Here is a 14957-nt window from a genome sequence, read left to right as displayed (position 1 = left end):
GGTAGGGCAGAATCTTCATGCCCTCTGACTGGAGGGGAGTCAGACCCGCCCGTACAAAACGGGGGAACATTCTCAGGGAAAGCGAGAGCCCGAAGGGGAGCACCCTGAACTGCCAGTGGCGACCCCTGTAAGCGATGCGCAAAAACCGCCTGTGGCGAGGAGCAACAGGCACATGAAAGTAGGCGCCCTTCAGGTCCACAGAGGTGAAGCACTCCCCCTGGGCGACCACCCACAAGACATCCGCAACGGTCAACATGCGGAACGGAAGGATCTTCAGGTACCAATTGAGGATTCTTGAATCCAGAACCGGTCGAAACCTGCCGGTCTTCTTCGGAACGAGAAAGTAAGTTGAATAAAAACCCCGGGGACAGGCTCGATGGCCCCTCTGGCCAGGAGAGAAGACAGCTCCCGGTCCAGAGCCAGAGCCTTCGCCATGTCCGTGACCGTAGTCACCCTGACCTGGCGGGACACAGGGGGCCGGCGTCGGAACTGGAGCACGTTCCCGCGGGTCAAGGTGGATATGACCCAGGGGTCGAAACTCGAGCAGCCCAGTAAGTGAGCTGCAGACGGCCGGCCCGACGGCCTCAGTCCCTGCCCCTCCAGCCCCAACAGGCCCTGGGGGCCTGGCGGGCCGGAAACCCTGCCTGTGCCTGACACGGAGGTAAGCGGGCGGGGGCACGAAAGGAATCAGCCGAATGCCAGGCGGCCTGCTGGGGACCATAGCCCCCATCAAGGGAAAGACGCTCCGCACGACGAGGACGAAAACCAGCAGAGGGAGCCCCAGGCCCACCTGCAGGAGTGGTGCCCCGACGCAGGCCCGACAGTTGTTGCCTGGTCGTACGGGCCGAAATAGTCCTCTTCAAGGCAGACAGCGCAGCCGAGCTGAAAAGATGTCCGGGTTCAACCGGAACACTACGGAGCGTCCTCCGGGCAGCCTCAGTCAGGGGGGACTGAGCAAAGCACACCTGGCGACGAGCCTGCACAAGGTAGGACATCATCCGCCCGACCTCCCTCGTCACCAGGGCGAACGCGTACAAGGCCGCGTTGCTGAAGCCCACCGCAGAGGTGTCAGCACTGCCCTCGGGCAAGGACGCCGAGAGGGCCAACAAAAGGTGAGCCAGGGAATTTCCGATGCGCCCAGCGCGTACACCGGTGCCACAGGCTCGGACAATAAGGTCGTCCGTCAGCCGACACTGAGGCTGAGGGCACCACACAACCGGGCGGAGAGACTCCTCAGGGGACACGATGAGGGATGCAATGGCGGGTTCAACACCCGGCATGAGGTCCAGGCCCACAGCGGCCGGATCATGCATGGCCGCCAGAGCACGGCCATCGGCCAAAAGACGAGAGAGAGCTGCCGGATCCCTCCAGCCCGCATGGAGTTCCCTAACAAAGTCAGCTGAAGCGGGGACCGAAAAATCCGAGGTGGACTGCTGGAGTCGGAAAAAAGCGCTCGCCGGCACAGAAGCGGGCTGTTGAGGTGAGTCCAGCTGCAGACTCGCCAATGTGCCGCGCAGCGCTGCCAGCATGACGGAGGAGCCGAAGGACCACGGCGCTTGGAGCGCCTAAGCTCAGACGGGGGCAGCGTCCCAGAAGCGGACGGGCCCTCTAGCACGACTGGGGGGTGGGGGGGCAAAAAACATCCGCAAACTCCCCGCAAGGAGCGTCAGGCAGGCCACGGCAAGCCGAACACCGGTCCAGGGTGTCGGACAGCCCAAGGAGGGAACTTCAAATTCACCAAAAAGACCCCAAAGGCCTTCAACAAACTGTTGACGTCAAAATGTTGATGAACAGTAAATTTATTACATTTGAGAAATAATTTTTGAAAGTAAAACTAAATTAGTCACTTTAATTAATTGAAAAAAAAAAGAAAAAAATCTTGAGGACTGCACTAAAATGATCATTATCAAACTTGCTGTATCTGCATTCTTTTCGCAAAAGGATTGCTATGTGAGGAGGACGAGCACTGTCGGTCAGGATGGCATGAGTTCAACGGCAATTGTTACTACTTTTCCAAAGATGGCGAGGAAACAGTGTGGAATTTGGCCAAAGATGACTGTTCAACCAAGGGAGGCCACCTGGCCATCATCCGCAACGTCGAGGAGGCGGTAAGTAAGGCCCCCTGCCTCGCTCTGTCCTAATATATTGCGCGCGATGCCATTTCTTGTAGGAATAGCTGGGATCTCAAACCAACAAAACTTATAACACAAGATACAACTACTGGATTGGCTTGACGGACAGCTTCGTTGACGAGGAGTGAAAGTGGATCGACGGAACTTCTTTGAACGAAAGGCTAGCTTACCCGCACACCCTAACTTATAAATGCCACTAAATTCTATTGTTTGCCTTATTTTTTGCATGTCTAGACAAATTATTCGGATGCCATTTGAAGGATAGAACTTCTCTAGTAGACCTAATTTTTTCTTGAAAGTATTTTTCTTTACGCATAACAATTTGGTAAAAGATAAAAGCTCTTGCTTTGTACATGCGACTGACACAGCCCGAAAAAGCATTTATTTAGTACACAGGAGGGGATGCTATTTGGCGGGATTTCTGTGTGAAAGCTGCTTCTGTGTAGGAACTGGCAGCCAGGTCAGCCTAACCACTTATACAGAGATCGGGACTGCGGTGCGACGAGGGGCAGGAACGGTCGCTGGAAGACGGCCTTGAATTTTGAATGCTTTGTGGTTCGTCCCTACATCTGCAAGTGTTGCCAAGGTGAGTCCTCAGATTGTTGGTGCCTTCTGTTAGCGCGTAACTACATTGCTTCGACTCCATATAGAGCTGTACCGGGGGGGGGTACAACATGGAAATGCAGATGCGTTATCTCGATTGCCAATTGAAGACAAGAGCTTTCCAAAGTCAAATCCGATATTCAGAGTGTCTTATTAAACTGCCTACCAATTATAGCAAAAGATGTTGCTCAGGAAACAGACAGAGACCCAGTCCTCTCAAAAGTTAAACATTACGTGATGACTGGTTGGCCTAAACACATTCCTGATGAGTTGTTACAGCCATTTGTAAAACGCAAGTTTGACTTAACTGTTGAAAATGACTATACATTGGGGTTTCAGAGTGGTTATCCCAGAAAAACTGAAAAGCAGATTATTATCTATATTGAGTTGCATGGAAGCCACTGGGGAATGGTTAAGATGAAAGCTTTATCTAGGAGCTTATTTTGGTGACCGACTCTTGATGATGATATTGAAATGATAGCCAATCAATGTGACATTTGTAAACAACAGCGTAGCATGCCATCTGCCGCACCTGTACATACATGGAAATGGGCATCAGGTCCATGGGAGCGAATACATGTTGATTTTGCAGAGGTAAATAAGCAGATGTTTTTGGTGGTAATGGGCGCTTTCGCTCGTTGGCCGGAAATAATCCACATGCAAACTACTACAGCCAACAGAACGATTGAAGTTTTGAGAGATCTGTTTGCATCTTATGGGTTACCAAAAGAGAATGTGTCTGACAATGGGCCACAATTTACTTCAAGTGAATTTGAGGCTTTCCTTGCACTGAATGCCGTTAAACATATTAAATCGCCAGCTTATCATCCAGCCTCAAATGGTTTAGCTGCAGCTAAACCATTTGAGGCTAAAAAAAAAGTTTTAATTATCTGACTTTGGTGTGTTGCTTTCTTTTCCATTTCTATTGTATTCTATTGAAATTTCAGCGTAAAATAACGGTAAAGAGCTGGCAGCAGGGTTGCCATTTATATACTGTTCTTCTACAGTCTTGGTAATGTAAAAATGTTTCACAGTAATAGTCCGTAATCCAGAAAAACTGTTGATTCCTGTATTTATAGAAAATACAAAAAAAGTCCGTCAGCAGAATTGCCATTAACAGACTGTTATTTTACAGTCTTGGTAAACATGTTTCACAGTAATAGTCCGTAATCTAGAAAAACTGTTGATTCTTGTATTTATAGAAAACACAGTAAAAGTCTGTCAGCAGGATTGCCATTACCAGACTGTTATTTACAGTCTTGGTAATGTAAAAATATTTAATAGTCTGTAATCCAGGAAAAACTGTATATTCCTGTATCACCAGAATTCACAGTAAAGAGCAGGCAACTGAGGAGCTGCAGTATGCTGCATTTTTAACGATATACTGTGTTTTAACAGTATTATTTGGGAAAATGACTTTACAGTCCATGAATGCATATATTTCCGTCTAGTACAGAAAAAAATACGAATGTCAGATTCGAAACAGAACAGGTTTTATTTCATCGTGTTGGCAGGCAGTGAAAACTGACAGGAACTAGAGAGATGGTGCAGTCGGGTCGTGTAGGTCAGGCTGGAGATCTGGCGTAATCGGGTCAAGCAGGACAGGCTGGGTCAGAAGTGGTGATCGGTCAAGGACAAACGACGAGCAGGAGTGTGCTGAATCGTTGAAGAACTGATACCGACTTTGGGAGGCCGTACTTCTCTTTCTTTTATTTGAGCAATGTGGAAACCTTTCTCCATTAGGTGAAAACCTTCAATAAACAATACAAAAAGAAAATGTCAACACATGCATTTGACGAAACAATTCAACATTAACATTGAATCTTTAGCACTTAAACTACAACTATTTTAGAACAGTCAATTAACTCTTTAAATTGCACAGTCAATAACTAATTTTAAATTACAGTGTTTAAATTAGTGATGTGCTCCTCGGGTCGAATCCCTGAAGTGTGTGCCGAGTAATGTAGATGAGTGGTTCATGAACCGCGAGCCGATGCGCGTGTTGACGACTTACGTGGTGACGTTTGTTGCCCCGCGAAGCAGGTGTACCACGTGACTGATTCGGGAAATGATTCGCGAGCAGGTGTACCAGGTGGCTGATTCAGGAAAGCATTTGCGAGCGGGTGTACCACGTGACTGATTCGGGAAATGATTCGCGAGCAGGTGTACCAGGTGGCTGATTCAGTAAAGCATTTGCGAGCGGCTGTACCACGTGACTGATTCAGGATCTGATTCGCTTGGCTTGATTGGAGTTCGAAATAAAAGCGGCCTAGAAACGCGATGGATTCCCCTTCACTTTTCGTGTTTTCGAGTCCCTTATTGCGCTATTTGGCATTCGATTCGACGAGCTTCATTTTTGCGATGGAACCAGCAGGAAAAAGGAGATTTTCCCCTGTTTGGGAGCACTTTGAGCTGATCTCACCTCAGAAGGTAATGCACTGCAATTAATTACTATTTAACAGATTCCAATAATGAAAGAAAGTGTGATGACACATAAAATTCACATTTTTCCTTTCCGAATACTTAGGTGAAGTGTCTGGTGTGTTCCAAGGTGCTTAGTTATAATAATAACACCTCAACAATGCTAAGGCACTATAGGGTCTTGCATGGGAACGAGGAGACCAACCAGGTTGAACCCGGCTCAGGTGGGTCATTTATATTCATAGTCCCACACTACACTGTGTGCATTTTTGTTTGTTTGTTTGTTTGTTTGTTTTATAACTCTGACATGTAATTTAATATAGCTGAGAAGGTTGACTTGGCTGAGCTGTTGGTTGATATGGTAATTGAGGATTCTCAGCCGTTTTCCTTGGTGGACGGCAGTGGATTCAAAAAGCTTATGAAAGCTTTAGCTCCTTCCTACGTTCTACCTACACGGCAGGTATGTATGTCACGACATGAAGCACTATATTATAGGATTAACCATTTCAATACTTTTCAATTCCATAAATCGTACTTTTTTTTAGACTTTGAAAGCCATGGTGGAAAAAAGGTACAAGGAAACCAAAGATAAAACAAAAGCCATTGTGGCTAAAGCATCTGCATGTAGTTTGACATCAGATATGTGGACGTCCATCAATACTGATGCCTATCTAGCTGTGACATGTCATTTCATTGATGAAACCACATCCCTCCAATCAGTTGTACTGGGGGTGCAACATTTCCCTGAGGCACACACTGCAGCAAACATGGCTTTTATGAAAACCTCGCTAATGTCAGAGTGGGGTATCAGTGACAAAGTGACATGTCTAGTGACTGATGGAGCAGCAAATATGGGAGCTTGTGCCAGAGAGCTTCATATGCGTCACACTATTTGTGTGGCACATATGCTAAATCTTTTGGTGAAAAAAGCTCTTGACCAATGTCCTGAATTGTTCCACATCTGGGCAAACTGTCGAAAGATAGTTGGTTATTTTAAGAGCAGCACTACAGCAAAGGTAAGCTCCTTACTTGTCATATGTAACATATTTTATTTTTTGCTATTTATTAATTTGACACTTGATTTTAATGTAGGAGAGACTGACTCAGATGCAAGTTCAAATGGGCCTTCCGGTGCTTAAACTTCTTCAGGAGGTTGAAACGAGGTGGAACAGCACTTATCTCATGCTTCAGCGTATCTACACTTTGAGAGAGCCTGTCGGAGCAGCTTTGGCTGGTCTACGCACTGATCTGACACCATTGTCTGCTGAACAGTACAGAATTATTGCTGACTGTTTGAAAGTATTGGAGCCATTTAACTATGCCACAATTGAGCTGTCTGAGGAGAAGAAAGTTTCGGGGTCAAAGGTAATTCCGCTGTTGTCCATGTTGCATCACTCCCTGGAGGAAGAAGAGATTCGACAGCTTCAAACTCCAGAGAGCACATCCATGGTTGAGTTTCTGCAAAGACAACTAAGAGAGAAGCTGAACCAACTCCAGTCTATGAGCATTATGTTTCTGGCTACTCTGCTTGACCCAAGGTTTAAAAAAGTAGGCTTCTTCAGTCCCAGTAAAGCAGCAGAGGCAGAAAAAAGGCTCACGATGGAATGCGCAGCTATCATGAGCCGCACAGCCTCATCTACTTCATCATCATTATCATCATCGTCGTCGTCATCATCAGAACCTTCCCAGTCTGTTGGAGGTATTTAATATTTCCTAATTGTTCTAATATTAAATAATTACTAATATCTGTTTCTTTCCTAGGAAGCAAACTGTGGCATTTTGATGCCTCAGTCCATCAAGCAAGAACCACAAATGTCACGGCAAATGCAACAGTTGAGGTGCAAAAGTATCTGGGAGCACCAAACATCCCCCGAGTTGAAAGTCCCCTTCAGTACTGGGAATCACAGAAATGTACACTTCCAACTTTATACAAACTTGCTGTATCCTATCTATGCACCCCTGCTTCATCAGTGCCATGTGAAAGAGTTTTTTCAAAAGCAGGTGAAATTCTCTGCAAAAAAAGAAACCGCCTGAGTCCAAAAACTTTGGAAAAAATATTGTTTCTAAATAAAAATGAGTAAGCACATTTTGCCTCATTTCACATTTTCACTTGTTTCATATGCACATAGACAAAGTAACACACAATAATTCATGTTAAACTTAAAATATGTATTTTCTTTGTAATCAGAGCATGATTCATGCACCAAGCATGTTATACATTTTTCTGTCCACATGATGGCGTAGTCGAGGTAATCAATCCTCTTGAAGCCCCTAGGTGTGTGTGACTCATTTCCCTGCAGGGCTTCACTGCTTCATGGGGCTTCATTTTGCCATCACTAGTTTAAATCTCTCATTTTTAAATATTTAAACTTTTATCCCATAAAAGGACAAATTCATTAAATTACATTGTTTTAATTAACACGACAACAAAAAGTGAAAGCTAAAATACATCAAATGTCAATGTCAACATTAAACCAGTGGCTCAAATCCCAAATTACCCCTAAAAATATATACTACAATTGTCCAAACATTTCCACCGGTGAGTCAAGCCATGTGGTAATGGCCACTGCTGGCACATTTCATCTTTTAATTCTGCTGCTTACTGGCTGCCTCTCTGGTTATCGTTTGCCAACGTCTCCAGCTGCACAGGACGGCAAGTTTCAATAGCCAAACCAGGGTGCCATCTTCCTTTCCTGCTTTTATAGCTCTGGGTTGCTTATGGGTTGATTGGCCAATCTCTTCCAGCTGTGCATCGTTTCCATAGTGCTTGCATGCCGGTGATTTTCCAGTTCACGCCCTGGTTGTCTGCTCAATGCTTTTTGGTTGATGTTTATCAGGGTTTGACTTTACAATGCTTGAAAAATAATTGTCCATGTTGTTCTTCAATATGAAGAAGTAAGAGTTTGTAAAAACAAAAAAAAAACAAAAAAATTGAAGAAAAAAAGCACCTGTCTAATTTACTCCAAATGTAAACATTGGTCACATGTCTGATGTGGGGACAAAGTTTGTCGCAGCCAGTGACGTTTCCACAGTAATTCAACGCCATACCACTAGATTGGTGTGGCTTTGTCTTTGTATGGTTTTGGGGGACTCTTGTCGAATTCCTTTAATTTTCCACCGGTCATTGACAGCAATGGCAATGGAGATGGAACGTGTGCATTTGCAGCTGCAGCTAATTGATATTAAACAACAAATGTTGTCAATACAAATGTTGAAGCGTAGGCGACACAGAAGTCGTTTGCGAATGTTTGAAAATGGTGTTGTTGTTGTGCTGAACCGGAAACAATGTTCTGCGCGGATCAATCACAGTCCTATGACGTTCACGTCACGCGCGTTGATGTGATGTGTAGTCAGGACTTTTTAGAGGTGCACATCAGGCTATGGCGTAGGGTCGTAATCGGGTCTGCGTTAATGGCGTAGGTCTGCCATCACCGCTACGCAGAAGCATAAATCAGCCTTCAGGGTGATGGAATGCTACAATTTTTGGAGAAGGGCCAGTTTAGATCAGAGTGGGGATACAACAAGAAACATAACATGAGTAGAATAGAATGGAGGCAACGTCAAATAATATAATAATATAGCGTATAGGCCAACCAAACATCCAGTCTGGTGTTTGCGTCGATGTGATTGTGTTGTGGTCTGAGGCTCAACACCCATACATCATCCAGTACAGCTAACGCTAATGCTAACATTTGCAACATAGAAATTTAAAACTACTAACAGTCAAAAAATAAACATAATAAATTTATTAAATAAATATTAATATAAACAGAGAAATAATTCAAAATAAATGTTATCGTACTGTAACTCCACTGTTGGATACATATGAGACACTTATTTATTTCCCCCAAAAAATTCTCTCAGCTGCATCTTTCGCAAAACAATAGAAAACTGCCCTCTACTGGCACTCCAGAGGAATTAACATCAATATTTTATATCGCTATTCAGCATCCTCAGAACTTTAGTTTAATATAAAACATTTTAGGTAATATAAGTAAGACTTCATTAACTTACCGTTTATAAATTGGTACACATAAATCCCATTATAAGTTGAACAACAAGCAATGGAGAGCAGCAAATGTCATCTAAAGTCATCCTCTGAAGAGTCTCCAACATCCAAATTATGGGTAATTAGGTCCTCCAGGATTTGATGGCAAATTATTTGCGGTGTCTAGTTATTTTAATTTAAATTGGCAAAAAACATAGACTATATTGCCACAATGCTCCAAATTTCCAGTCAAAACTCAGTTTCCCAAAAATACGGTAGTGTCATGTAATTGAAACATTAACATAGTGATGGGACGAAATGGGCCGAGGTTCCGAAGCTTGTGTCGAGTAATGGGAGGGGTGTTTCCACGAGGCTTGTAGCGAGGCGCGCGTAATTTCGGCAGAACCCGGAACCCGTGACAAACCTCGCCGGCCGGCTGAATCCGATGAACGCTTTGGAAGTGATCCGACGTTCGGCGCGCATTGCAAACACAGTAGGCTACAGACTACGGTATAAATTGGTTGCAAAACGCAATGGCGATCGCCTGTTATCTCACATTTTGTGCATTTTGGGCTCCTGTACTTGTTACATGATCTGTGCGCAACAGTGCAATCTTTTTTCGAGCCTTGTCCTTCGCTTGCGATGGAAACTGCGCAAAAAAAAGCGATCCTCCCCTGTATGGGAACATTTTCATTTGATTGCTTTCAATAAGGTAAGGGAGAAGAACTACATTAATATAAATGTGAGTGTGTGTACCTATCTGAACCAAACATCAACAGAATGAACAATCCATTAGTGTACTGGGAGGCACAAAAGAATACCTACCCAAATATATAAAAACTGGCACTCACATTTATCAGCACCCCAGCTTCATCTGTGCCTTGTGAAAGAAGAATATTTTCTAAAGCTGGTGAAATATTGTCCAAAAAAAAAGAAACCGTTTAAAGCCAGCCACTGTGGGAAAGCTATTATTTCTCAACAAAAATGAATAACAAATTATCCTTAGCACTTGTTGTATTTTGTTCACATACTAAATTACTAACATAAGCACATTCATATCTTATAATCTCATAATCAAATAACCATTGAATTCTTAACAATGTTGACCTCTTGGGCTTGTAGACCACTTGATGGCGCCATAGAGTAAATGAAGCACAATGAAGCTTTGCTACATGTGCAAACCAATTGGCTGCAAAGCTTCATTGCTTCATGAGGTTTCATTTGGCCATCACTACATTAACGTACCGTTTACAGCATTTGTCTTGTTGCTTTAATGTTGGTAACCCACAATGCATTGCTAACTACAGTAAGAAACTGTTGAACATAAAAACGGTATTTTAGTGTTCAAAATTGGCCGTAAATTTACAGCAATTTTTTACAGTGTGAGCGATTGGTTCACAACTTTAAAAGGTCATTGGCCAAAGGAAAAGCTCAACATGACTTTACAACATTGTAATGCCAATTTTTCGTTTAGTTACCGAAACATGCCGCACACAACAACCAAGAAAACGCCAGCCGAGCTATTCTTGAAGAGACAGATTCGTACTAGAAATTCACTGGTCAAACCAAATGTGCCTCAATTCATTCAGCCAAACAGAGCTTTGAGCTCTGCTACTGTAAAGAAGAAACTCCGGGTTTTCTCTGTGGAACAAAATGTTCTGGTGAGAAACTACAGGGGAGGAGAGAAGTGGGTCTATGGTGTGATTACAGAGGCTTTGGGTCCAGTGACATATTTGGTTTCAGTTGCTGTGTTTGGAAAAACTGTTAAAAGGCATGTAAATCAAATGTTGGATGGAAAAACAAAGAATGGATTTCCAGAGAAGTCTTTGAGTGGAACTGATGAACAATGGGACATTCCGTTTGATCAAGATGATGAGACTACTGACAATAATAAAACTGAGGTAGAGCCTGAAGAAAACCAGAGCTCTAGCTCTAAAGCAGCTACTCCAGCTGCAAGTCCTGAATGTCTTGTTCGGCCTAAAAGAACTGTCCGTCCGCCTGATCGTTTAGACTTATAGTATTAAGCGAGTTTGCTGTATTTTGTCAACTCTGTTTGCAAATTTATTGTTTCGTGCCAACAGGTTGATATTTTTTGTTCTTGTTAAAGTATGGTAAAACTAAAAAGAGAAATGTGTTTCAAGCTGCAGGAGAGGAGCTGTGGTGTTTGAAAACCCAAGAATAGAGCCTACCCACCGACATCATAAAACCACGTGCTCGCTGTATGGTTCCGCCCACTTGTCCGTCATTTTGTCTCTGTATTAGCATTGGTTTCAATTGATCGAGGAATTTAAAATGCATTTCATGGAAGACCCGGTGCTTTCTGATGCCGTAAACTCACTGGATGTGTTGCATAAAAGGCGTTATGTGGAAAAGCTTCGTTCTATACAGTCGCCAGATCCATATTTGATGCCTAAATCGATGATTTTTGACCGGCTGCCTTCACCGGCTCTGCCTGACCCTGATATTTACAACTATCTTGTCCACACAAAATCAGCCTATTCTCACGAAAGTTTGAAAAACTTTAAGAGCTTGGAGGCTTATAAATGCTACGTTGCTGGTTGGGTGAAACAGGTCCTCGTACACGAAAATTCGGCAGGAATCTTGTGCTCGGAAGGTGAGTTACGAAATTTTCAATTCAAAATCTTTTGTTCTTGCTAACATCCACTGTCAAGTCTAATGTATTTCATGTCATTTGTCAATGGAGCTAGGGCTTTTAATGTTTATATGGTTTAGCGATAGCACTCACTACATACATACGTGTATGTTGTCAGCGATTAGCCTAGCAATGATCTTAATTGTGGTTGTCAGCCCAAAACCCTCTAAATATATATTAAATGCATCTTACCAGATATAAAATGACTACTACATAATCTGTGGTAATCGTTTGGAGCCCAGTTTTCTCGTCGAATTGCAGCAGCCCATCTCGCTCTCTCCTCTCCGTGTCTCTCGGAATCCGGTAGAACTTCAAGTCTCTCCGTCTATCTTCTCTGTTATTGCAACCGACCGCCACACACGCCTTCACCATTTTGATTATTAATGTTAACGAGCAGAAAAACACGTCGTAAATAGGAGGAATGTACGTAGCCGTAACAGGTCAACACGATGTGTTGCCGGACAAGTGGGCGGCACCAGTCAGGAGAGCGGAGTTGTGGCGTCACGTGGGTAGGGTCTATAGGTGATGCTTAAAAAAGGGTGTCATACTGTCTCATCTCCTGTAGAGGACGCCTTGTTCATGAGGGCATCTTAACAAGTGTTGTTGGTTGTACCCGACTGTTAAGCAGAGTGGCTGCAATAAAGAAGACGCTGGTGGTTCACCGCACATATTTTCTTGTCGTTCTTCACCTGAGGAAACTTATATGAACTTTAAATTTGTACACAACAGTCACCCTACCAAAGAACACAATTTTCCATTTTGTAAAAAAAAAAAGTTTTGCATTTAGTTTTCAGCCGTGTGAACGGGCGGCCTCTAACGCTTGTTTAAGTCAAGCATCATGTTCTAGTTGCTCTGTATGTCATCAATGTAAACGGCACCTTTCAAACTAAACGTATCAAGCCTCCGGGGCTGTAGAACCAATGCTAAGGCAAAGGGCATTAATCGGGAAATAATGAAAGAAAATAATCATTTTTTAAAAAGTGAAATTAAAAATTGAGTAATATGCATGTGTATATTTTGGCCTGTCGGTTTGAGTTTTTCGGCTAACTGCAACCCAATATCCGGTTTCGGCCAAGAGTTTTGCTCTCTGTGCAGCTCTAGTCGGAACCCACCCAATCTGGCATCGCTGGAAGTGGAGCCCCCAAGGGCCAGCGTGGGAACAGACCCCCACCCAGGGAGAACAACAGCCTGCGAGCAGGATGCAGGGACAAAGGAGATCAAAACGAGGCCACTACAGGATGAAGGGAAAATTTTGCCATGTAACAGTTTCATAATTAAAAAAAACGCACACACACACACACACCCCATAAAATGGGTGCTATAAAGCTTTTTGTGAACCCCAGTTAAAAAGGAACTTTGGAATGATGGCGTTCAAAAAATGTAATGGGTGCATAATAGCCACTTTACCTTGCACGCTGATGTCAGCATCATCGTAACAAAGTGTGCCATAGACTTTAAAGTCTTTGCTTCTTTTGTAACAAATAAGGGTTCTTTTGTCCAAATGATGTCCTGTGTATTAATGGCAGCCAAAGAGTCCATATGTAGTTTGCAATTATAGATAACAACAGAGGGAAAATTCAATACATATGAATATTCTGATACTGTTTTCCCAATCTGTCAATCAATGTCGCAGTGACAAAGTGTGCCATGGGTTTTATAGTCTATGCTTCTTTTGCTAACAAATGAGGGTTCTTTTGTCAAAATGATGTCGTGTGTATCAATAGCAGCCAAAGAGTACATACTGTATGTGTCAGTTTGTAGTTATAGATACATGATAAAAGAGGGAAAATTCAATACATATGAATATTCTGATACTGTTTTCCCAATGTAAAATGTCTTTAGAAACCAATTTACTTCCCCTTCTGTTTCTCCCACCCCCGCTCAAGTTCGGCGAGGGCAGTGACAAGAAAATCCATGAGCACAGAACAATTACCAAATGTTCGTATGAGAAGTAGCTCATTTCTTCTCTGGAACGAATAACTCAATACAGTGACTTTACTGTTTGGGAAATTTAGAAAAATGTGAAGGCTGAGCAAAGTGTGTGGAAAATGTGAATAAATCTTTCAAAAGTCTTGTGGTGATAGCTCACTTATAAGGCATTGCTTCACAGTTCAAATTGCCTGAATACATTGACTTGAATTCACTCAATATTATTTGACTGAAATTTACCAGAATGCATGTTTGATTTGACTACAACGGGTTTTATTCCCCCCGAATGATATGAAAGCTGTTGCCACCTCAAATAAAATCACCACATGCAGATTCCTCACTCAAAATCAACATAGACACAGAACCCTTTCTTTCAAGTTTTGGTTATACTCATACCATGTACATGTTTGCAATCCACTGGAATACAGTGGTGCAATTTCCATGCCTTCTGTTGCTATAGGTCACATTTAGGTCGCCCAGTGGCAGCTGTGGAAATGCAAAACCTTTGTAATGTGTTTTGTCTTTGGACAAGTGGAATGTTGCCACTGAAACAATGACGTCCTTTGATTTAAAGCAGACACTAGCTGCCTTTTTATGACTTTTATTCAGACAAATCAACAAATTTATACCAACAACAATAATAAATAAAAGGGCCGGGGTTATTTTCAACACAAGCTGTATTGTTTGCAAAGTCTTTTGGTCCTTATAGCCTTGGGGTTCAACTTAAATCGTCCATATACATATATATATATGTATGTATGTATGTATATATATATATATATATATATATATATATATTTGGTTTTTGATTCGCATATCATACATGGTGAATGTGGAATTTTGCCAAAAATTAAAATCAGATTTATAACATATCTATTTCTGGGTCTTCAAAGTTGGATAGCCCGAGCAAAATATGACAACAAACTATTTTCAATGTGGGCTCAATTTTGGAGTTGATAAAAATTTCCAGGTCAACCCAAAAGATGTGAGTGTAAGTACGTTCCCAAAACAAATGGGAAAGTTTCATCTGTACTTGCACAAAAAGAACATGACGTCGCAGTATTATTTTTAAATTTTACCACTGTTGTCTTTACAGGATAAAACCCCTGAAGTGTTGTGCGTGTGATTTCTTCATATTTCTTGTGTTTCCATTCAATATTTTCGTATAAATAGTTCCAAAAATAAATTGCTGCAGGTTTGGATACTATCTCCCTTTGAAGAAGTTCTCTCA

General features: G+C 42.7%; 1 protein-coding gene across 2 annotated transcripts; it reads left to right on the top strand.

The window, feature by feature from the left end:
- Nucleotides 1-4658: 4658 nt before the first annotated feature.
- On the top strand, nucleotides 4659-7399 carry LOC130917122 (E3 SUMO-protein ligase ZBED1-like). Of its 2 annotated transcripts, none has more exons than XM_057838215.1 (6): nucleotides 4659-5165; nucleotides 5263-5380; nucleotides 5480-5616; nucleotides 5702-6172; nucleotides 6306-6855; nucleotides 6918-7399. In XM_057838215.1, the coding sequence occupies exons 1-6, from the start codon at nucleotides 5016-5018 to the stop codon at nucleotides 7235-7237; spliced, it is 1746 nt and encodes a 581-aa protein (XP_057694198.1). In that variant the 5' UTR covers nucleotides 4659-5015; the 3' UTR covers nucleotides 7238-7399. The 2 variants fall into 2 exon arrangements, with proteins under 2 accessions (XP_057694198.1, XP_057694193.1); XM_057838210.1 differs by having other exon boundaries at nucleotides 6249-6855.
- Nucleotides 7400-14957: the final 7558 nt, after the last annotated feature.

This window comes from Corythoichthys intestinalis, chromosome 1 (assembly GCF_030265065.1).
Source record: "Corythoichthys intestinalis isolate RoL2023-P3 chromosome 1, ASM3026506v1, whole genome shotgun sequence".
Lineage (NCBI taxonomy): Eukaryota > Metazoa > Chordata > Actinopteri > Syngnathiformes > Syngnathidae > Corythoichthys > Corythoichthys intestinalis.
Note: the sequence above shows the minus strand (reverse complement) of the source record. Positions and strands in the feature narration are given on the sequence as shown.